Source organism: Bufo bufo, chromosome 1 (genome assembly GCF_905171765.1).
Source record: "Bufo bufo chromosome 1, aBufBuf1.1, whole genome shotgun sequence".
In the NCBI taxonomy this organism is placed as follows: domain Eukaryota; kingdom Metazoa; phylum Chordata; class Amphibia; order Anura; family Bufonidae; genus Bufo; species Bufo bufo.
This window is the reverse complement of record NC_053389.1, coordinates 586,901,669-586,926,404: the sequence shown is the minus strand read 5'-3', so window position 1 is coordinate 586,926,404 and position 24,736 is coordinate 586,901,669. Positions and strand designations below refer to the sequence as shown.

At 40.3% G+C, this 24,736-nt stretch overlaps 1 protein-coding gene across 1 annotated transcript in view; it reads left to right on the top strand.

Annotated features, from left to right (window-relative positions):
• The window catches only part of PLXNA4 (plexin A4), an 810,841-nt gene that overhangs the window by 714,394 nt on the left and 71,711 nt on the right, over window positions 1-24,736 (top strand). Inside the window, exons 22-25 of the mRNA XM_040413397.1 lie at window positions 6,468-6,736; window positions 12,591-12,657; window positions 15,669-15,815; window positions 21,186-21,345. Of these exons, the coding sequence (XP_040269331.1) occupies window positions 6,468-6,736; window positions 12,591-12,657; window positions 15,669-15,815; window positions 21,186-21,345 (643 nt within the window). The remainder of the gene's footprint in view (window positions 1-6,467; window positions 6,737-12,590; window positions 12,658-15,668; window positions 15,816-21,185; window positions 21,346-24,736) is intronic.

Below are 24,736 nucleotides of genomic sequence, written 5' to 3'. Positions count from 1 at the left end.
GTCTCCTTTCCCCAGCAGCAGGACACTGTATTGGGAGCGGAGACGGTCGGTCGCCCTCCCCAGCAGCTGGAAGTATGTATGGGAGAGGAGCTCGTTACCCCCTCTCCCCAGCGGCAGCTTAACGCACCAGGGGGAGACAGTAAGCCCCACAACAGTGCAGATGGGACCGTGGTCTCTGCACTTACAGCACAGGGGGTAGAGACAGTCGGTCTCCCCCTCCAACAGCCAGACTCTAAGCCAGGGAGCAACACAGAGACCGGGAGTGCCAGCTTCCAGCATAACCTTGGTGGACTCACTGGACAGAGACAGGCTATCCAATGCAACAGGTCCAGTATTGGGTTGTGGGTGGGCTGCCAGACTAACTCAGGTACCGACCGGCGTGAGGTCAGGTACCTGGTTAGTCTTCCCTGGGGAAGGGAGATGTGTGGCGAAACCAACCTCGCCACTGGGTTTTGGAGAGGACTGGCTGCTGGCCTCTTGCCCCTGAATTATGGGCCATATACTAACTTTTAAACCCCTGAACCTATTTAAGTGAATTTTGGATAGGTTTGTCCCCAAGTTATACTGTTTAAATTTATGTTAGTTACAGTATATGTATGGCCAATGTAAACTCACAAAGTTGTAACAATTTATAATAAGTGTAACTTGTCAGCTTGGGAGGAAATGCTGGGTGTGTTTCTATTGTGCCATTGTGTGTTTAAATGGTGATGTCTGTTCTGTTGTCCTCACATGTGTATTGGCGATCTCCCTTTGTCCTCAGAGATAATTGGATTGCTCCTCAGGTTGTCTCCGGGACAGAGAGGAGGAGACCATGATGCATTGTGGGGATATCTTGTCCTATGTCACAGTCTTCATTCTGGTCCTCTGGGGGTGTGAACGATTGGTTGCTGTAGTTACATTGTATGTGTTGCAAATTACTGATTGGTTGTATTTCAAACCGCTGTGGGCAGTACTATGTTTGTGGTTTGTGAATAAAAGAGGCTGTACGTGAAGTACAATCAGACCACTGCTTGACCCTCAACACGGAGCCTTGTCTCGTTATTGGGGGGATTCACTGTATGCTGTTAGAGGACCGATTGCCAGAAGTGTAAGCTGATCCCTGTTCGTCTGCTAGCAGCTATTCGTGAGGTTCCAGTTTGGAGTGCTATTTTGTATCCAGTTCGGGAATTTGGTGTCCTGCAGTAGCTGTGCCTGTCTCTCAGAAAGGGGCACATCGCCTAAACGGATTTTAACCCCTTGTCTGCTGAAACAGTCCGTTACATTAACCTCTTCTACCCTAGGCCTGTTTTCACCTTCCTGCCCAAGCCTATTTTTTGCAAATCTGACTTGTGTCACTTTATGTGGTAATAACTTTGGAATGCTTTTACTTATCTTACCAATTCTGAGATTGTTTTCTCGTGACATATTGCACTTTATGTAAGTGATAAATTTAAGTCAATATTTTTTCCTTTATTTGGGAAAAACATCAAAATTTACTGAAAATTCAGAAAAATTCGCTATTTTTGAAATGTTAAATTTTGTACATTTAAGACATAGTAAAACCTAATAAAATAGTTATTAATCATCATTCCCCATATGTCTACTTTATGTTGGCATCATTTTATAAATGTCATTTTATTTTTTTAGGATGTCAGATGGCTTTGTCAGATGCAAATTTTAGATTTTCCAGAAATTTTCCAAAACCAATTTTGTTAAAGAACTAATTCAGCTATTAAGCCATGTTTAGGGGTTTACATGATATAAATTGACAATAAATGACCATTTTAGAAACTACACTACTCAAGTTATTCAAAAATAATTTATCAAACTTTGTTAACCCTTTGGGTGTTTCACAAGAATGAAATAAAAAGGAGATCAAAAATCAAAATTTAGCTTTTTTAGGCAGATTTTCCATTTTCATATATATTTTCCTGTAACACAACAAGGGTTGACAGCCAAACAAAAGTGAATATCTATTACCCTGATTCCGCAGTTTATAGAAGCAACTCATTTGTGGCCGTGAACTGCTGTATGGGCACACAGCAGGGCGCAGGGTGCAAGTAGCAACATATGGATTTTGGAGCGCAGATTTCACTGTAATAGTTTTCCGGCGCCATGTCACTATTGATGCACCCCAACAGTAAAAAATCCCAAAAAGTGACCCCATTCTAAAAACTACACCCTCAAGGAATGGTTCAAGGCATGTAGTGAGCACTTAGACCCCAAAGGTGTTTCATAGAATTAGGAAACACTTGACTGTGAAAATGGAAAATTATATATTTTTCTAGCAAAAGTGATTTTAGACCCAATTTTTTCACTTTCACAAGGGGGAACTGGAGAAAATTCACCTCATAAATTGTTGGCCATTTTATCCTGAATAAGGCAATATCCCACGTGCTTGTATACAGCTTTATGGGCGTACTACAGGGGTCAGAAGGAAAGGAGCACAAAATGGCTTCCGGAAGGCAGATTTCTCCTGAATAATTGACAGGCACCATCTCGTAATTGAACACACCTTGATGTACCCCTAGAGTAGAAAAAGATGACCCCATCCTTGAATCTTTCAAGGTGTGTAGTAAGCACTTTGACCCATCAGGCGTTTCACAGAATTAGGAAGCACTTGGCTATGAAAATAAAAAAATAAAAATAAAAATCCAGAAAAAGTTGCTTTACACCCACATTTTTCACTTTCACAAGGGGTAACAGGACAAAATGCACCCAACATTTTGTAACCCATTTTCCCCTGAATACGGAAACACCTCAAATGTGCTTTTAGACTGCTGTATGGGCAGCCAGCAGGGCTCTAGAGGCAAAGTGCAAAATATGTTTTTTGCAGGCTTGAATAAACAGACATGGATTTTATGTTTATATTTCATGTCACATTTAAAAAATTCCAGAGGTCCCCAGAAATTAAAAACCCCAAGAAGTGACCATTTTGGAAAGTGCACTGCCGTACGAACATTTTAAGGGTGGAAAGGGCACTTTTGACCTAACAGTTGTCTCACAGAAAAGAATATGTACAGTAGTGGTTGTTGGAAAGTGGGTATGCAAGGTATGGACTAAATCAGACATATAGAAATATTGCAGGGAGCATAGGGCATACAGGGAGAAATATTACAGGGAGCATAACCCATGGATGAGTGGTTGGTTCGGAAACAATCCTTTATGTAGAGGCCAGGTTTATCAGGGCAGGTGTCGCACTGATAAATGGTGTCCATTCGTATTCCACTTTTGTAACAAACCCGGCATCTTTTTTGGGTCTTTCCCCTCTTCACTGTTTGTGGGACTTCACCAGGAACACGGGCACCATGAAGTAATCGGGCCCTCCCATTCGTGACTTTGGAAAATTAGGGCCTTGATGACCACCTCTTGGAACTGAAGGAAATTTCCTGTGTGGCCTGTAGCTTGATGTAAAATGTATGCATTGTGCAGTGCCATCTGTACAATGTATACGGCCAGCTTTTTGTACATACCACACCTTAGTTTTACGCATGGCACTGTAAGCCTTGTTGACAGTGGTAGTGGTACCTCAAACTCGGGCAGGAGAACTGATGTTAGTGTGAATGATGGTCACTACAAGGAAATCCCTCTTGTCCTTGTACTTAACCGCCAGGATGTTCTCATGGCGGAGAGCCTTACTGTTGCCTTTGTGGAGTAGTTGCCCTACCAGGGATCTAGGGAGGCCTTTCTTATTTTTGGCACTGTGCCAATCGCAGCGCTGGGAGGGGACACCTGTGTCTGGTGTCCCCTCCCTGACCTAGGAGGAAATCAGTCCCTGCCACCTCTAGCCAAGCCCCCCTGCAGCACCATACTATTGCCGGTGCTGCAATGGGCCGGTCTTCACTAACCAGCCAATCGCAGCGATCGGGGCTGCAGGGGGGTGGAAAAGCTCCTGTTCGTCCTCAGCTAAGATGGCTGCCTGCCGATTAGCGCAGCCATCTTATTCTGGTCACCGCACGATGCAGCACGGTGACCCGAGTTAACCATGACGTACGTGACGTAATAGTACGTCATGTCTAAGGGATTTAAGTAATTCACAGCTGTATGGGGAGAAGATTTTGATCAATTTTGAAAAAACCTGTGTCCATTGGCATCAAGATTATATATGTTGTCTTAAAATTGGACTTATGCAGTATATATATATATATACAGGGTGGGCCATTTATATGGATACACCTTAATAAAATGGGAATGGTTGGTGATATTAACTTCCTGTTTGTGGCTATGTGCTATGTCCATTTCAATCATGAGCAGAAATAAAGTTACTTTAACACACCTGTAAAAACCAACCTGTATGTCTCCAGCTAGAGTCTTACAGTTCTGAACATGCCCTGAGAGCCTGTGAATTTTTATATTCTAGACTTATAACAAGAAGTAGATACTCTCTCCCTCATCTTAGAGTCTTTCCAAAAAATAGGAGACCAGGGAGGGTTATACACCAACTTTCAGGGCAACTAGAGCATATTTAATTTTGGTAGATTCGATTCAAATCCAAATGAAACAATATAAAAAAAATCTGTGAATCAGACCTGAAAATGATTCTCAAAAAATTCGCTCATCTCTAATATATATATATATATATATATATACAGGGTGAGCCATTTATATGGATACACCTTAATAAAATGGGAATGGTGATATTAACTTCCTGTTTGTGGCACATTAGTATATGTGAGGGGGGAAACTTTTCAAGATGGGTGGTGACCATGGTGGCCATTTTGAAGTCGGCCATTTTGACTCCAACTTTTGTTTTTTCAATAGGAAGAGGGTCAAACTTATTGGGAATTTCACAAGAAAAACAATGGTGTGCTTGGTTTTAACGTAACTTTATGCTTTCATGAGTTATTTACAAGTTTCTGACCACTTATAAAATGTGTTCAATGTGCTGCCCATTGTGTTGGATTGTCAATGCAATCCTCTTCTCCCACTCTTCACACACTGATAGCAACACCCAGGGAAAATGCTAGCACAGGCTTCCAGTATCCGTAATTTCAGGTGCTGCACATCTTGTATCATCTGAAGGCAATCGTCTATGCTGTGAAGATACGAGATGTTCAGCACCTGAAACTACGGATACTTGAAGCCTGTGCTAGCATTTCTCCTGCGGTGTTGCTATCAGTGTGTGAAGAGTGGGAGAAGAGGGTTGCATTGACAATCCAACATAATGGGCAGCACATTGAACACATTTTATAAGTGGTCAGAAACTTGTAAATAACTCATGAAAGAATAAAGTTACGTTAAAACCAAGCACACCATTGTTTTTCTTGTGAAATTCCCAATAAGTTTGATGTGTCACATGACCCTCTTCCTATTGAAAAAACAAAAGTTGGATTCAAAATGGCCGACTTCAAAATGGCCGCCATGTTCACCACCCATATTGAAAAGTTTCCCCCCTCACATATACTAATGTGCCACAAACAGGAAGTTAATATCACCATTCCCATTTTATTAAGGTGTATCCATATAAATGGCTCACCCTGTATATATATATATTAGAGATGAGCGCATTTTTTAAGAATCATTTTCAGGTCTGATTCACAGATTTTTTTTAAATTGTTTAATTTGGATTTGAATCGAATCTACCAAAATTAAATATGCTCTAGTTGCCCTGAAAGTTGGTGTATAACCCTCCCTGGTCTCCTATTTTTTGGAAAGACTCTAAGATGAGGGAGAGAGTATCTACTTCTTGTTATAAGTCTAGAATATAAAAATTCACAGGCTCTCAGGGCATGTTCAGAACTGTAAGACTCTAGCTGGAGACATACAGGTTGGTTTTTACAAGTGTGTTAAAGTAACTTTATTTCTGCTCATGATTAAAATGGACATAGCACATTGCACTTCTGTACATATTAGTAGACTATTGTATTATATTTGTTCTCTACAGTTAATTAAAAAACACAGTCATGCAGTGTCTGATGACATCAATGGAGGAATCACTGAGAACACATAGATAAAAGCATAATGCGAGCATGACAAACGTTTGACTAATCCATCCATAAATATTGTAAAAGTTATAACCAATATGATTTAACTGTTGGCTTTTCACAATTGTTATGAGCCTCATCATTGATACATATTTACTATGTATAATCACTGAATGGATTTTTACAATAAGCAGAACTATTGGCAGATCTTAAAGAGATTTTTTGAACAGATTTTAATCTGTTCACTCTCCTGACTTCTCAAACCTTGTTCACAAGGGAAATGGTGCTGCCAAGTTATCAATGTATTAATATATTTTTTAGGAGGAATAACAGAGTAATGGGCACCATGCATCATTACAAGAAAAGATGCTCCTGAATTGTTATGCCATGCTGGTTTCAAATGATTTTTAAGACCAATACGTCAAGTTAGACCAGCTCATCTTATCTTTTAGCTAAATGAGCTCACTCCATACATGTTGCTGTCCACAGTCAATAAAAATCACAAATTCCATATTAAATCCTATATTCTGTGTGCTCACAATTTATTTTGTTTGTTTCCCCCAGGTCCCTGGCTACAGGCAGGAGCGTGTAGAGAAAGGCTTGAAGCTATTTGCCCAGATGATTAACAACAAAGTTTTCTTACTCTCATTTATTCGGACCCTTGAGTCTCAGCGCAGCTTTTCCATGCGCGATCGTGGCAATGTGGCTTCCCTCATTATGACAGTTTTACAAAGCAAATTAGAATATGCCACGGATGTACTGAAACAATTGCTCTCAGATCTTATAGATAAAAACCTGGAAAGCAAGAATCATCCTAAACTTTTGCTGAGAAGGTGAGTCTGTGTAAATGGATATTGTTATTTCAAATATAAACTGTACATACCCGTTGTAAAGCACTACATTTACTATCTGTGCCATTCTTAAAGAGATTGTCCAGGTTCAGAACTGAACTTGGACAGATCCCCTTCTTCACCCCTGAGAGATAATAATCGGGACATTTCATGCTCTCCCTTTGCGCTCCACTGTATCACACAGGACAAAGGCTTTTTTGTTTACAAACATACACTGCTAGGTGGAGGCTTCCAACTAGCAGTGTTCCTGGTGATGTCACCGGCACTAATGGGGGGTCTTTAGTGCTGCCCTAGCCTGTAAAACAGGCTAAGGCAGCACTAAAACCCACCCATTAGTGCTGTAGACATCACCAAGAACACTGCTAGGTGAAAGCCTCTGCCTAGCAGAGACCTGGTACATCACCAGATCTGCTGAAAAAGCCCTTTCCCTGCGCAATCTCAGACGGGCTGCCTGGGTGAAGAAGGGGAAATGTCTGGGTTCAGTTCTGAACCTGGACAACCCCTTTAACTAAGGGGATGGCTCATAGTGTAGGAATTCAGACAAAACAAATAATGCTCGGGCCTTACACTTTGTATCAGTCCTTTCCTGGAGGATTTCATTAAAGGGTCGGTCTTGGATTTTCAAAATGGCACTTCGGTGGTCCCATCCATCACCTTAGCAATTATTTCATGTACATTATTCACATATAGCAGGGACAGGACATGACTGCTGAGGCCTATGATTGACTGCAGTGGTTTTGTGAATGATATGCATAATGTCATTACTGTGGGATTGATGTAATTGCTGTGGGACAGGGACAGAAATGTACTGGGGCTTTTCTTTTTTTTTTTTTTTTACAGGATTTACCCCTCCTAAGCCAGTTTCTTTAAATTCCAGACAGCACCCTTAATGAGCTTGTAAAGGTTCATAAAAAGAACTTAACAAGCTTTAGGTCTCATTCACACTACTGTATCCGTTCCGTGGTCCACAAATCACAGATCTGCAAAATAAAGCTACCATCTGTGTTGCATTTGCATTTTTTTTGCAGAATCATTGACTTCAATGGGGCTGTGGTCCACATTCTGCACCCAAGAACGTCCTGTTCTATCTTTTTTAAAACAGACATACTGGTGTGCTAAGCACACAGAGATCTTCTGTATGATTTCCACATCTGTATGTCTATTCCACAAAAGATAGGACATTTCTTGGCCGCAAAATACGGACCATGCTCAAAAAATGCGGATGCAACATGGACCGTATCCATATTTTGCGGATCTGCGATTTGCGGACTGCAAAATGGATATGGTGCATGAGGTCTTAAACTCGAATTATCTAGACTAGAAGTCTCAAACAAGACTAATACAAACAATATAAAATGATCCAATTCATGACAATTCATGGCTGGAATGTGCCTATTATGCATTATTGCATAGTATAAGATTGGTAGTATTTGCTCCTAAGCTTGTCAAAATACCCCAATAAACATATCACATTTGAAGAACATTTTGCTACAAACAATAAGCTGAAGAAGTTGCTGACAGATGCTCACTTTTCACTATGCTGAAACAAAAGTTTTTATGATTTAGTTTAAGGAAAAGAATAGTGTGCAATGCTGCGAATACTTTCTGGATATTGTTATGCGTGTATAAATATTTGACAGTGTAAAAACAATTTAAAACATATTTTCACATAGAGGAAAGGAAGGCAGCCAGCAGATTTCTAGTCTTACTAAATTCCAGAAATGACAGCTATACATGCATCTTTTATATAATACATAGATATGCTCCATGTATACAAACTGAAATTCTCATCCAGTTTAATGTTCAACCAAGTCTTACATGTTATAATAATATTATGCATGGTGATAATAAATAGTATTACAGCTTTCTTCATTTCTACATTTGGATACTATGTTAACAAACTGCAGGTTTATGGAGCTGGGATTCTAGTCATCTATAATCTCACCTAAACATTGGAGTGGTTGCATTTTAGGATATATGCCTTCCATAGACTGCAAGAGAGACAGTGACATCTAGTGTTACAAGGAGGTATTTAAAAAAAAAAATAATAATAATAATAAAAGTTTCAAAATAATAATTGAAATAAAAAAGAATTAAGAGAGTGAATAGTTACTGTTTATAAAAAAAAATCCTCAAACTGCAGATACCTTCCATGTGCAATCCACATTTTTCTCAGTCCCATTACTAGAAATGGCTTTTCTTGTCCGCAAACTGGAAAGTAATAGAACATGTTCTATAATTTGCAGGGTGGAAATACAGATGCGGACAGGACACGGATGACATCCGTGTTCTGTTTTTTTGGGGGACCCATAGAAATTAATGAGTCGATTTTCGATTTGAAAAAATGTAGATTGGATCTGAAATACAGTCATGTGCATGAGAGCTAATTAAGAGATTCATTTTATACAGTGCTTTACGTTTAATTATAACGTCCTGCAGTTAACTATAAGAAACATATAGATGATCCAAATAAAATGATAAAAATGATAGTACACTTTGTTGTTCACCCTATTTTTAATTTGTATTCCTTTTGTGAGATATCGTCTAATCCAGGGGTCAGCAACCTTTGGCACTCCAGCTGCTGTGAAACTACAACTCCCAGCATGCAAACATGCTTGGCTGTTCTAATTCCGATAGAAGTGAATGGAGCACTCTGGGAGTTGTAGTTTCAGAACAGCTGGAGTGCCGGAGGTCGCTGATCTCTGCTCTAATCCATCAGCTACAGTATTTCATGTTTGTTTAGTTTATAGCACTAAAGGCTGTTCATACAAAATCATTCTATTTACAGCTGCGAAGCAGAATGCTGAAATGCTAATGGAGTATTCCTCACCAGGAATATCCACCACTGCTTCAGCACAGTAGCTCAGATGTTCTTTTGCTATCCTGCCGCGCTGACTTTGTGACCACCCAGATGTGACCACTGCACCAAGTCAACGGACAGTGATTGACTGCAGTGGTAATGTTTGGATAGGCACAAGATTTCTTTTTTTGCTCAAGGTGTCCTGAGATGATTAGCACGAGATGAGCCGCTTAAAAAAAAAATTACAACAAAAAACATTTTTGGTACATCTCAGGATATTTCAAGCTAAAAAGATAGGGAAAGAAGGGCAAATCTGTATGTCTCTGGATTCACAAAGAGCATTTATCAGTGTGAATTATAATAATAATTCAAATCATTGGCCTAATAATTAAGTATAAATGGTGATTTTCTTATTTGGCAAAACTAAAATAATAAAAAACAAAACAAAGCAAAGAATAGAGGCAAGCACCTACTTAAAAAGGGTTTTAAGATGTTATCCTCTGGATAAGTCATGAGTATGTGATCTATTAGGGTCTGTCACTCGGGACCCCCGACAATTAGCTATTTTGAGAAGGCAGCAGAGGTTCTGTGAACGCTTTCTCACAGCTTACCAAGCACAGCGCCGTACATTGTGGTATCGATATTGCAGCTCAGCCCCATTCGTGAACGTGTCATCAGTCTAGGAAAAGCAAAGAGAAAGCCACAGTGCTCACAGAAGCGCCGGTGCCTTCTCAAACAGCTTATCGAAGGGGGTCCTGGATGTCAGACCCCACCGAGCAGATACTCATGATCCATCCACAGAATAGGTCACCGGTAAAATAAATCTTGGAAAACCCCTTTAAATGTTTACCAAGTGTTTTACCTTTATTTGATATATAAAGCACCAAGCATAATGTTTCTTAATCCCTGCATTTAATGAACCTATCACTCTTCATAAGAATAAACTGTCTTTGGTGCTGAATTAGCTCTTGATGGTTATCTGAAAGTTCCAGTCCTTGCCAAAGGCAACAGATGTAAAAGATATTGTCACGGCTGAGGATGGGGGAAATCCTCAGCCGTGCGATGTCCGTTGATGTTTTGGCTGCTCGGCCAGGACAGCAGGATTAGGGAGCAGGTCACCTCCTACAGCGTCCCTAACCTGACCCTAACTCCTAGCTGCATGGGCCGACCTTTAAGGTAGGAGGACCCATGCTCCGGAACCTCGGATCCCTAACTCACCCTCCGACCGGTCCCTGGACTAGGAGTCAAGGTAAGACGGCCTGTTCCTACTGTACACGGAGGAACAGGGGTCTCACTGGCCAAGCTGCAGGGAAAAAGGGAACACAAACAAACTTACGGATATGGCAGGTGAACTATCCGAGTTCCACCTACCTGCCACAGCCCTGCTGACTGGATCCCTGTGCAAACAGGCATCCAGATCCATAAGCTGCACTAAACAACATAGGACAGGAAAACATCAAATAGACATCACACATAAACTTAACATAAACTAAAATGTGACATATGGTTTATGAACCACAAGGGTGGCTCTCACTGGCAGTTGGTAAACACAGGAGGCTGCTATCAGCTAAGCATGGCTGAAGCAACCTCCTGAGCCCTGCCAAACACCAAGGCTATATAGGCCTAAGAGGCCACACCCAACGGTCAGACACACCCAGTGACATCACACACACTGGGAAGGGAGTTAACCCTTCCAGAACCACAGGAAAGGGAAAACACCAACTAAAAGGGAAAGTGACCGACACAACAAACACACTGTGGTTGTTGCCGCAGGCAACGACACGGATGGCAACCGTGTCCTGGGAGTCAGCCCCAAGGCCGGGACACTGCCACCACATGTACACAACGACAAACGTTGCCACGGGCAACCACAGTGCAGGAAAGGTGTCCGTGCACACCACACACTACACAGAGTGCACACAGACAAACGACAGTGCATACATACACGCAAACTCCAAGGGAACCGCACACAAAGCTGTTGTCCGCGGCAACCGCACCTGAGGCCCACAACATTATGCCTCCAGCTGCGGTTGACACTACAACCCAAACCGCGGGCAACTGTATGCGGCTCCCAAGGAGTCACGGCCAAAACCGTGGCCGTGACAGATATTATATCCAAAGCAATTGGTGATAATACTTAAAATGTCACTACATTTCAACAAACTTTGCATTAATCAATAGTAAAGCGTGTGCACATGAAGAATAACACTATTATGTCTGGTCATTGTATCAGTTGTATCTGGAAGAGAATAGCTGCCATCCATTGCACACAAATAGTAGATAAGTATCTGCTTCCTAACCTCCTGCAGGATCATGGAGGACATTACAGAGAAGACCTGCATGTTTGTGAATTTAGCACTTCTGCTGAGATTGAAAGCTCCTATGTAGCGTCTCTCTTTAGTGTCCTGTCTGACTCCAGCTGCTGCTCACTTCTCCCCCTTCTCCTCTGCATAGACTTGCATTGACATGTGAAGTATAATACTTCAGCAGAGCTGGTCTGCCTCGAAAGAATAATAACATTTTCAAAGGGAAAAGCAATAAACTGTACTATACTATATAAACTATACTATACTTATGGCACACAAGTAAATCTAAACCTTGGCTTGGTCATTTTCCAATTTCTCCTGCTATTAACTTAGAGTGGCCTTTAAAGAAACACTTGAGGTGTCTTAAAGCCTTGAACTAGGAATCAGCATGTTAACTGCTTACCGTACAGGGAAAAGTACAAGGACATGAGGCTATCCATCTACACTTTATATAGCAGTGTGTTGCCTGTCCTAGACTAGCAGAGCTTTTTATTCAGTAAAGACTGGCACAGTATCACAATGTATGTATTGTATACTTTTCATCAGTGTAGTACTATTACGTGTGAGAACCCCTTATCATTTGTTATAGTATCTATATAGTGGTTTCCAGACCTAAGATGGAATGAGTCCTCTAAGATGTTTTTTACACAGTGCTGATTCAGCTATAACACCATCACTGTACATTCTGCTCTTATGATAACACTGCATATATTGCTTTCATCTATTTTAGAACAGAGTCAGTTGCAGAGAAGATGTTGACCAATTGGTTCACATTCCTATTGTACAAGTTCCTCAAGGTAAGAATTTTCACGCAGATAGTATTTAAACATGAATGCAATAAACTTGATATATGACCATTTTACAGTTAGGAACATCCGGGGACACTGAGGAAAAATTGTAAAAAATGTAATAGGATGGATGAATTTAGAAGTCAGAGAAAATGGCACAAATGGTGCCAAATTTCTTATAATCAGAAATGTGCCATGATAAAAATGTATCTTTGAGAAATTCATCTTTTACAATGCTTCTCTCCTTTTTACTAGACATAGTTGTAGCAATAAAAAAGTGCCTAAAACACTTAATATATTTTGCCCATTTAAACAGACTTACTAATGGTGTCTAATAGACAGTGTAAATATAGACTAGAGAGTCTAAAGATGTTGGGGCATCCTTAGACATCTTTCTCTAGGTCTACACCACCTAATTTCTGACAAAGACGGCACCAAAATTTTGTTCCAAAACAATTGTAATTTTGGTCCATTTTGTTAAAGCGGTTGTGCAGGTTTCCTTTCTATTTCAGATTCTGTGAAGGGTCTTAACTGCTCCCCTATGGCAGGTTACAGCTCCCTGGCTCCACCGCTGTCTTCACGGCACTTTGGTTCCTGCTTATAAACTTCTGGGATGGACATGCTTCTGTGTACCACTGCAGGTAGTGATGGCCTGCAGTGGTGACGTTTCCCCCAAGTGACATGTGACTTGGAGACACATTACAACTGCTTCAATTCATTGGCTGTAGCAGCGCGTGTAACCCCATCCATTCTGTAAGTTTACATGCAGGGACCAAAGATAGCTGTGGACCCAAGAAGCCAGTACAGAGACGCAAGGAGCAAGTAAATCTGCTTTCCCTTCATGGGGGGAGCGGGGGTGTTAAAATAAAGAAGAATCCTGCACAACTCCTTTAAGCCACATCCCTTTCCAATGAAGCCACACACCTTCAAGTGAAGTACATAAGGTGCCTAAAACACATAATAAATGTGGTAAATGTGGTGCTATGCCAGTTTTTAGGTGAACATTATGGCAGAATTCTCCCATATTCTGTTTTTTAACTCTCCCCAATAAGCTGTGTGCAACAAACCTATTTCAGAAAAGTGATCTTGATGCCCATAAAAACCTATCTAGTCCTGCCTTCCAATTTTGAAAAATAGAAAGTGAACCCTCACAGTTAGCTATCAGTAACTGAGTAGTCTTTTCCCTGTGGTAGTGTGAAACCAATTAGTATTAGGCTAGAGTCCCATATGCAATTTTTCATGCAATCTTTTGAGCTGGTCACAAACGTAGATACAGAAAGAAGGAAAAGTATAAAGGACTTATACGTGTGCATGTAAGCAATGTAACTGACTTGTCTCTCCCAAGTGCTGAGCTGTCCTTGGTTCTGAACTACTGTACCTAACAAATCAGAATTTATAGTGCTGCAAATTATATTGCATTGCATTGATTTCTGTAACATTAGTGACTGTGTCCATCAGCCATGAATGAATATACTTATGGAAATAACCCAAATGTCTTCATCCCAATTCCAGTTCCCATAGACTTCTCCATGAACGTCACTCATAGTGACGATATAATGATAAAGTGACGACCTGGGTATTTTTTTTAAAGACTGTGTCATATGTTTTTACCCAACACGTTGCACAAATAATATACATTTTATGACATGGATGGAATATAAAGAAACAGTAGTAATTCAGGTTAAATATTTAAAGACAAACATTTTAGACATTTGAGACATTGGCCCAGATGTATTAATGTGTCTGCGCCACAAATCTGTCTAAAAAAGTGGAGCAAATTGGTGCAGTTTGGGGCATCCAGAGCTCTTACACTTTTTTTTTCCCAAAATGCTTATCAAGGGTGTGGGTCTTAGCAGAAAGAAGTGGGGTCTCACAGGAAAAGGGCAGGCCTAAGATGAACTATTGTGCGCCAAAATTGTGCCACAATTCTGGGGTAAAAATCTGTTTCAAAGTAAGCCAACCAGTAGTTGATATATGTAGAAGGAGAAGTAGAGAAAAGTGTCTATCCCTGCACCAGATCTTTCCTCCAGTCTAAGACAACCGGGATAAGTTTATGCCATCTATAGGATTAGTAAATCTGGGCCATGGATTTTTATTCATATATGATACAGAAGACGATATTGAGAGTTAATCATTGACAGACGTGAGTCAGAGAAAAAATACTCTCATCACTACCCTTGCTGAGGCAATTTTCCAATTCAGCTGGAGGATGATCTCATACAGTTTAGACTCGGTGTGCATAAGAAAATGTAACTTTTCTATCCTTCTTTTCTTGCTGAGTTGTTGATGTTTTAGTAAATTAACTTTACACTGAATCATGCTAACATCGCTTTATTTACATCACGCTACCAGCACGGATCATGCCGTAATTTCATGCAGCCTACTCCACACTGCTGTGCCTAAAACCATGAGCAGCCGGGTATTGTCCTTGGCACCTGCAATGGCAGCGTATCTTATTTGTCAGACCGGCTCTCTATGCCGTTAGCTGCAAACAGGATATCAGCAAACAACTCAGGATCTCACACAAGCTGGAATATGTATCTTAAATGAGTTTTCTGAGTCCCACTGTGCCCGGGCATTTCTACAGCTTCCGTGCCTATGTAAACACAGTGCAACATATAATCATCATGTAATTTGTGTCAGTGCCCTTTAATTACCTAGTGATAACCAGGCCACATTTCCATACAGATCTGGGTAGATTATCCAACTAAAAGCCGACCCTTTCAATAGCAGACAATTTTGAATAGATTTGAAGACACCTGTCAGTAAACGTAGACTTGTGCAGATGCAGAACTAGATAGAGCAATCATTATATGATGATATGTAAAGGTATATTGGATGTTATTGTTATCTTCAGTGTTCTTTGATCAATGATTTTCATAATCAATTTTAATGGATGTTAGAGTCAAACCTTACGATCTGTGTCTCTTCAGCGATTGCTAAACTACTGTACAACTCTCAGCATTTTCTGACAACAAGCAGTAGCTATATCTACATAAATCTAATCCAATGTCTTTTAGGAATGTGCAGGGGAGCCTCTGTTTTCTCTCTTCTGTGCCATCAAGCAACAAATGGAGAAAGGTCCCATTGATTCCATCACAGGAGAAGCACGTTATTCACTGAGCGAAGACAAGCTTATCAGGCAGCAGATTGACTACAAGACACTGGTAACCTCAACTTTTACTCTACCATATGTTCACTTATAGACGTTAGCTCCAGAGGTTGTCTCATGATAGACATCTTTTTTCAGAATGGAGCCTTAAACAGGGAAGCTAAAGAGATGTTGTAATAAATGGCGGTCATTTAGATATAATACATGTCAGATTGTAGTCTATAGTACCGCGGGATGCTCGTACAGAGTAGTTCTCTATTCTGGCTTATATAAGGGGGTCGTGAGGGCAGACTTTTCCCATGATGTCCATATACCCTAATTTTTTAACTAAAGCCTGCAATAATATGGTTTAATGTTTGTCATATGTATTACACAGTAAATATTTTTATTTGTATATTTATTATGTAAACTATGTAACCTACAGTTATAAATAGCCTGAGCTGAATGAGACAGTAATGTATTAAAGGGTTTCTGTCATCAGAAAAATCGTTATGTAGCAGTCTGACATTAGCGATGTACTAATATCAGCAGTACATAACTTTATGACTTATATCTCCCTGCCTGCCGCCTTTCACGCTAAATAATGACTTTTATAATATGCAAATGAGCCTCTAGGTGCTAGTGGGGCGTTGCTGCAGCACCTGGAGGCTCCGTCCTCTAACCGTTTGGTAAACCCTTGTAAAGGTGATTGACATCCTCGATCTCCTCCGTGCCCCGCAAATCCCATGCCTGCGTTGTCCATTTTAGTATTAGGCGCAGGAGCAGTGAGGGAAGGACGCTCACCTGCTCGCCTGCTAATACTAAAATGGACGGCGCAGGCACAGCATTTGCGGGGCACGGAGAAGACCGAGGATGTCAATCACCTTTACAAGGGTGTGCCAAATGGTGAGAGGACGGAGCCTCTACAGTCGTGGCCAAAAGTTTTGAGAATGACACAAATATTAGTTTTCACAAAGTTTGCTGCTAAACTGCTTTTAGATCTCTGTTTCAGTTGTTTCTGTGATGTAGTGAAATATAATTACACACACTTCATACGTTTCAAAGGCTTTTATCGACAATTACATGAGATTTATGCAAAGAATCAGTATTTGCAGTGTTGGCCCTTCTTTTTCAGGACCTCTGCAATTCCACTGGGCATGCTCTCAATCAACTTCTGGGCCAATTCCTGACTGATAGCAACCCATTCTTTCATAATCACTTCTTGGAGTTTGTCAGAATTAGTGGGTTTTTGTTTGTCCACCCGCCTCTTGAGGATTGACCACAAGTTCTCAATGGGATTAAGATCTGGGGAGTTTCCAGGCCATGGACCCAAAATGTCAACGTTTTGGTCCCCGAGCCACTTAGTTATCACTTTTTCCTTATGGCACGGTGCTCCATCATGCTGGAAAATGCATTGGTCTTCACCAAACTGTTGTTGGATTGTTGGAAGAAGTTTCTGTTGGAGGGTGTTTTGGTACCATTCTTTATTCATGGCTGTGTTTTTGGGCAAAATTGTGAGTGAGCCCACTCCCTTGGATGAGAAGCAACCCCACACATGAATGGTCTCAGGATGCTTTACTGTTGGCATGACACAGGACTGATGGTAGCGCTCACCTTTTCTTCTCCGGACAAGCCTTTTTCCAGATGCCCCAAACAATCGGAAAGAGGCTTCATCGGAGAATATGACTTTGCCCCAGTCCTCAGCAGTCCATTCACCATACTTTCTGCAGAAGATCCATCTGTCCCTGATGTTTTTTTTGGAGAGAAGTGGCTTGTGTGCTGGCCTTCTTGACACCAGGCCATCTTCCAAAAGTCTTCGCCTCACTGTGCGTGCAGATGCGCTCACACCTGCCTGCTGCCATTTCTGAGCAAGCTCTGCGCTGGTGGCACTCCGATCCCGCAGCTGAATCCTCTTTAGGAGACGATCCTGGCGCTTGCTGGACTTTCTTGGACGCCCTGAAGCCTTCTTAACAAGAATTGAACCTCTTTCCTTGAAGTTCTTGATGATCCTATAAATTGTTGATTGAGGTGCAATCTTAGTAGCCACAATATCCTTGCCTGTGAAGCCATTTTCATGCAATGCAATGATGGCTGCACGCGCTTCTTTGCAGGTCACCATGGTTAACAATGGAAGAACAATGATTTCAAGCATCACCCTCCTTTTAACATGTCAAGTCTGCCATTTTAACCCAATCACCCTGACATAATTATCTCCAGCCTTGTGCTCGTCAACATTCTCACCTGAGTTAACAAGACGATTACTGAAATGATCTCAGCAGGTCCTTTAATGACAGAAATTTTTTGGGGATTAAGTTAATTTTCATGGCAAAGAAGGACTATGCAATTCATCTGATCACTCTTCATAACATTCTGGAGTATATGCAAATTGCTATTATAAAAACTTAAGCAGCAACTTTTCCAATTTCCAATATTTATGTAATTCTCAAAACTTTTGGCCACGACTGTAGGTGCTGCAGCAACGCCCCACTAGCACCTAGAGGCTCATTTGCATTTTATAAAAGTCATTATTTAGTGTGAACGGCAGCAGGCAGGGAGATATAAGTCATAAAGTTATGTTCTGCTGACATTAGCACATCGCTAATGTCAGCCAGCTACATAATGATTTTTCTGATGACAGAAACCCTTTAAAGAGAATCTGTCAGCTCCAAAACACTCCCCAAACAGTTGGCGCTGTATAGTGTAAGTGATGCTGAGTCCGATTATGTAATTTTTTTTCTTCATACTCGCTTCCATTCCAACTCAGTAAAATCCATTGAGCGGACTCCTCCTTGAGTCCTCTACATTATGTGCGTAAGCTCAGGAGTCCTCTAAGTGCAGTTTACTCCTGGTTTGTGAGAGCACAGCGTCAAAATGGAAGCGAGTATGAAGATAAAAGTTACATAGTCGGATTCAGCATCACTTACACTACACAGCAGTATTACCAGCCAGCATTCACAGCAATTCACCATAAAATGCCTCTAAATATAAGTTTACAATGCAAATTACATGCTGACCAGACAGCAGCAGTGACTCTACAGAGACTAAAAGCGGTTATCCAGACTTTCTTAAATGATGGCCTATCCTCAGGATAAGCCATAACTAGATGCTCAGTGGGGGTCTGACACCCGCACCCCCGCATATTCGCTGTATAGATATAGCTCTGTTACTGGATATCAGCACTGGAACTACACTGCTCATCAGCTGTTTATTGATAAGAGCTTGTCACTGTGGCACTGCTCCCATTGACCTCAATGGGAGTAGTACTATAGTAATAAGCTCCCTCCACTACAAGGTTGATGGAGCTGTGCAGCTCTAGCTCTGACTTTTCACTTATCACCACCTGGACAGCTGATTGGCGAGGGTGTCGGAGTCCACCAATAAGCTATTGATCGCCTGTCCTGAAGATAGTCATCATTTAGTACAACCCCTTCAAAGAGAACTGAAAAATAATTGAACTGAGAATTAGAATATAGTAGTCATTATGTCTTACACTAAGTTGAAGTTGTTACATTCTATTTCGATGACCTGTAGTCGAGCCATCTTTGCCATGTTCCGTCCACATTCAGTAGCACCCTTTTACACACATATGCCTTGTATACAGTAGGTAATGTTGCATATACTGATATTTTAATCCTATGTGGATGCACTAAACCTATGTCTGCAGGCATAGTCAAATGGTTGAAGAAGAAAAATAATTTTTTCAATTCTTGCCACAATTACTTCTAACTTCAGACAAAGTTCATGATTCCACAATGTTCTGTAAATGTAGAGAAAAGTATGTACCCCAATGAGAAGGTAATACTCAGATTATGTTAATAATCTGAACATACTGTGAGCCAAAATTAAAAAGCACCTTAGAAATAAGTCATGTATTGACTTTTAATTGTGCCACCAAATCTCTTTATACTTGAGTAGGTTTACAATTTGTAAGAAACTTGTAGGATTTAGAAATTAGTACAGTGCCACTTGAATAAATAATACCTTTGATAAATATATATGAATCCTGGAATGTTGCCAGCAGTTGCTTAAGTTTCTTCATAATTTCTCTGGCAAACTTTTGTCAAATGGATTGTGTGCAAAAGTTTGTTGAGGTGAATTTAAGTGATTACTCACCAGTCTGTCTTCTGCCATGGAACTCAAGTACAGCAAACATTTCAACAATTTTTGTCATATTCCGAAGGTTTTTTTTTTTATATCGTGTGCTGCAGAGAGTACATTACAGGTCTCAGTAACTAATTGAAATCCCACCAGGCTCTTTAAATGAATAGGTCAAATTACAGAGAGCTGGCTATGTCTGAATTGATGAATAGGATGTTCTGCTGCAGATGAGAGATACCCACCTACGATGGAAATGACTGAATGAGAAAACACATGAAGCCTGAGGGAAGAAATACTGGAGCTATCAGTCCAGAAAACAGACTATCTTTTAAATATTAACATGCCATTTGCAACTGTTATTTAAATAAATCAGAAAGTAGTTGGAATGTCTAAGTTCCTTGAAGCGAGGTTTCTTCACTAATATCATTCTCAGTAGCCGTATACCATTAAGAAGATGCATTCAAATACCAAGCTCAAGTCCGTATGCTGACTCCTGTGCAAGGCAATAGTGTGGTCTACTATATATTTTGCGTGAATACTGCAAGTATGTCATAATGAATTGATGCACAATGTACCTTAGATTGAGGGGTAGCAGAGCTGAGGTTATCTTGGTTCACTGGACGTATGACTATGCATAAACTTATTGCATTATCACAATACATGTACATTAGTTAACAGCCATGATATATAGGGCATAGAAGGAGTAATTCATTAAGCTTTAATAAAACATGACAGGAGTGGATCCATAAAGAAATAAAAGCATAACGGAAAGACTGCTAGAGATGAGTGAATTGCTAAAAATTTTATTCATGTTCAATTTGGCTGAATTGGTCAACCAACATGATTCAGGTTTGAATTGATTCGACTTGACTTGAAAGTGCTGCAATTGGCCTGAAAATTTGTGTATGACATCCTGAGGACTCACTTTTACAAAAAATATCTTCATTTTTTGCACCCTCTTTGTCTCTCCAAAATTTTCCAGAATTGAATCACCAAAAATTTAGACAAAAAATTCTGATCCACCTTTAGAATCAATTTGTGTTTCTCTATTCTCCTCCCTTATGTATCTCTTGTGTTTGACTCAAAAAACTGCCACCAAAGCTACATGTGTGATTCCAGTATTAGAATTTTTTTTGTAGTCATATCTTTTGTGGACTTGGTCTAAATAATTATGATTGTGCAAAGCTTCTCCAGGATTTGCATCTGCAGCTCCTACCGCGAGATTGTTGACTGCGGTGATCAGCTATTCAATTGGCAGTTTGCTTTAGAGAAGGGGTTAGGACAATTCCTTTTAGATCCCATAAAGTTGAACTTGCATAAATGTTCATTAACTTTATTTTATATTTAGGTCCTTAATTGTGTTAATTCTGATAATGTGAACAGTCCCATGATTCCAGTGAAAATCCTCAACTGTGACACAATTACTCAAGTAAAGGAGAAGATACTGGACACCATTTTTAAGAACCTTCCGTGCTCACATCGACCTAAGGCTGCCGATATGGATTTAGGTAAATAGATATGTATCACATTTTAGTTACAAAGAAAGAAAACACATTGCCACTGCTCTACAACTACCACATGGCTGATTTATAGACCCTTTGGAAAATGGGTGGTGATCCCTGGGGAATAGATAGACTGTGGGTATGGACAGTAAGCAAAAGGCAATGGCCAGTTCATATGCATGTTTCCTCTGGCCTCTTTAACATCATAGCATCAGCATCCTACCGCTATGGAAACAATAAACACATTTTCCAATATTTAAAAACACAGTAGCAAAACATTAGAACATGATGAGATCATTATGATCATTAAAAGGCCTAGTGTAGACAAGGCAATTGTCTTCATTATACACCACACTCCTCTCTTCAGAAGCAACTTGTGGTAATCATTAGAATTGACTTCGATATGAATTTCAGGAAAAATTTGATTCACCGCAAAGCCGAATTTCCTCACACTTTGTGGTCACAAATCTATTTTTCCTGAAATTACAGTAAAAAAAAAAAAAAAGAACAGAAAAAATTGATACTTTATTTGAACATCAGTCGTGCTCAGTTAGCATCAAATTGCACAAAAAAAAAAAATGATCCGTCTTTTTTTCAGCATCAATTATGATCAGTTTGCATCCATTTGTGGTAGTTCCATCAGAGATTTGTTATTTTAGATGGGAGAAAAAGTCTGCAAGGAGGAGTTTTTCTTCCGTCTAAAATAATGGATCTCTAACTGAACTGACAAAAACGGATGCAAACTGAACAAAACGGATGCTCAAAATAACAGATCCTTTCTTAAAAAAAAACATTTCTGTTCTGACTGTTCAGAAGAACGGTAAACAAAACAGTAATGTGAAAGCACTCTAACTTATCCCTTTGCCTCCAAGTTCACTATGTTCACTTCATTCAAATGTGAACATGTATATGAAAAATAAAGACGAGAAAACCAGTACTCCAATACAATAAGCAAGTTATTTTGCTAAAAACCCCTTTGTAGAGTGGACAAAGGATATGTTCTCTCTCTTAGCATGTAATTGCCAATCACAGAATTGGTTTCTTGAGTTATCACCAGCGTCCATTACATATTGCCTAGAAATACAGTCTCATGCATGGTCCTTGCAGTCACCATGAGCATTGTAGTATGGTACAATTACTGCTTTTCCTGCCATGTAGGTATGTTCAGCAGCACTATTGTAGAACCAAAATCTATTTGAGTACTTATCAATAGAGATGTCCCTAACTATTCGCCGGCGAACAGTTCCCGGCGAACATAGCTTGTTCGCGTTCGCCCCGGCGGGCAAACATATGCGATGTTTGGTCTGCCCCCTATACATCATCATTGAGCAAACTTTGACCCTGTACCTCACAGTCAGCAGACACATTCCAGCCAATCAGCATACCCTCCCTCCCAGACCCTGCCACCTCCTATCAAAAAGCAAGGACAGCATCCATCTTAGATTTATTCGGAAGCTGCAGTGTCACAAATTTGGACTAAGTTGTAATCGCAATGCGATTAATACAGGTTATATTAATCGCATTGCGAATTCAACTTAGAGCTGGGTTCCTAATGGTTGTATTGCTAGAATATAACGAAGATTGAGAATATAGTACTATATTCGTTATATTCGTCAATTCTAGCAATACAACCATTAGAAACTCAGATCTAAGTTGTAATCGCAATGCGATTAATACAGGTTATATTAATCGCATTGCGAATTCAACTTAGAGCTGGTTTCCTAATGGTTGTTGTATTGCTAGAATATAACGAAGATTGAGAATATAGTGCTTTATTCGTTATATTAGTCAATTCTAGCAATACAACCATCAGGAACTCAGATCTAAGTTGTAATCGCAGTGCAATTAAGGCTGAGTTCACACGGGCGAGATTTCCGCGCGGGTGCAATGTGTGAGGTGAACGCATTGCACCCGCAATCAAGTGCGGATGCGGTGCGATTTTCACGCATGGTTGCTAAGATGACAGTCTATTCACTGTATTATTTTCCCTTATAACATGGTTATAAGGGAAAATAATAGCATTCTTTGATACAGAATGCTTAGTAGGTGGTCAATTGAGGGTTAAAAAAATCAAAAATAATTAACTCACCTTCCCCTCTTGATCGCGTAGCTGCCGGTCTCTTCTTACTTCTTTAATCATGAGCTGCCGGCTAAAGGACCTGTGGTGATAACCGTGGTGATGGACCATGTGATTGGACCATGTGATCTGACGTCACCACAGGTCCTTTAGCCGGTAGCTCATGATTAAAGAAGTAAGAAGAGACCGGCAGCTACGCGATCAAGAGGAGAAGGTGAGTTAATTATTTTTTTATTTTTTAACCCTCAATTGACCACCTACTAAGCATTCTGTATTAAAGAATGCTATTATTTTCCCTTATAACCATGTTATAAGGGAAAATAATAACATCTACACAGCACCGAACCCAAACATCTACACAACACCGAATCCAAACCAGTTTTTTATCACGCGTGTGCAATACGCATTGCACCCGCGCAATAAAAACTGAACAACGGAACGCAATCGCAGTCAAAACTGACTGCAATTGGGTACCTACTCGCGCGGGTTTTCCGCATAGCAACCAGACCTTATCCGGACACTCTCGTGTGAACTCAGCCTAATACAGGTTATATTAATCGCATTGCGAATTCAACTTAGAGCTGGGTTCCTAATGGTTGTATTGCTAGAATATAACGAAGATTGAGAATATAGTGCTATATTCGTTATATTCGTCAATTCTAGCAATACAACCATTAGGAACTTAGCTCTAAGTTGAATTCGCAATGCGATTAATGCAGGTTATATTAATCGCATTGCGAATTCAACTTACCACACTCTGCATCAACTACGTCATTTTCCATGGGAGTTTTGCCATGGATCCCCCTCCGGCATGCCACAGTCCAGGTGTTAGTCCCCTTGAAACAACTTTTCCATCACTATTGTGGCCAGAAAGAGTCCCTGTGGGTTTTAAAATTCGCCTGTCTAATGAAGTCTATGGCGGTTCGCCCGTTCGCGAAAATTCGTGCAAATTTGCGTTCGCCGTTCGCGAACTGAAAATTTCATGTTCGCGACATCTCTACTTATCAACAAGGATGATGTACAGTAGTTTGGAGAAATTTTAACAGGCAACTGCCCTGTGCTGTCGCGACATACAGTATACCTGCAACTCTTATTCCATGTATAATTCAGAATTAGAATGTCTGTGTATGGCTGACAATACATGTCTGGAGCCCATTGTATTTTCTCAATGTGAGGAGCAATGTAAAAGCTTGTTATTGGCAGTGCCCTTGGCTTTTATTAAAAATATTCTCTGAATTGGAGCTTCCTGCAATACTTGAGGTAAAGAAATTCAGCAATTCATGTATGCAGTGAAAGATACACTATCTTCTGAATGAAATA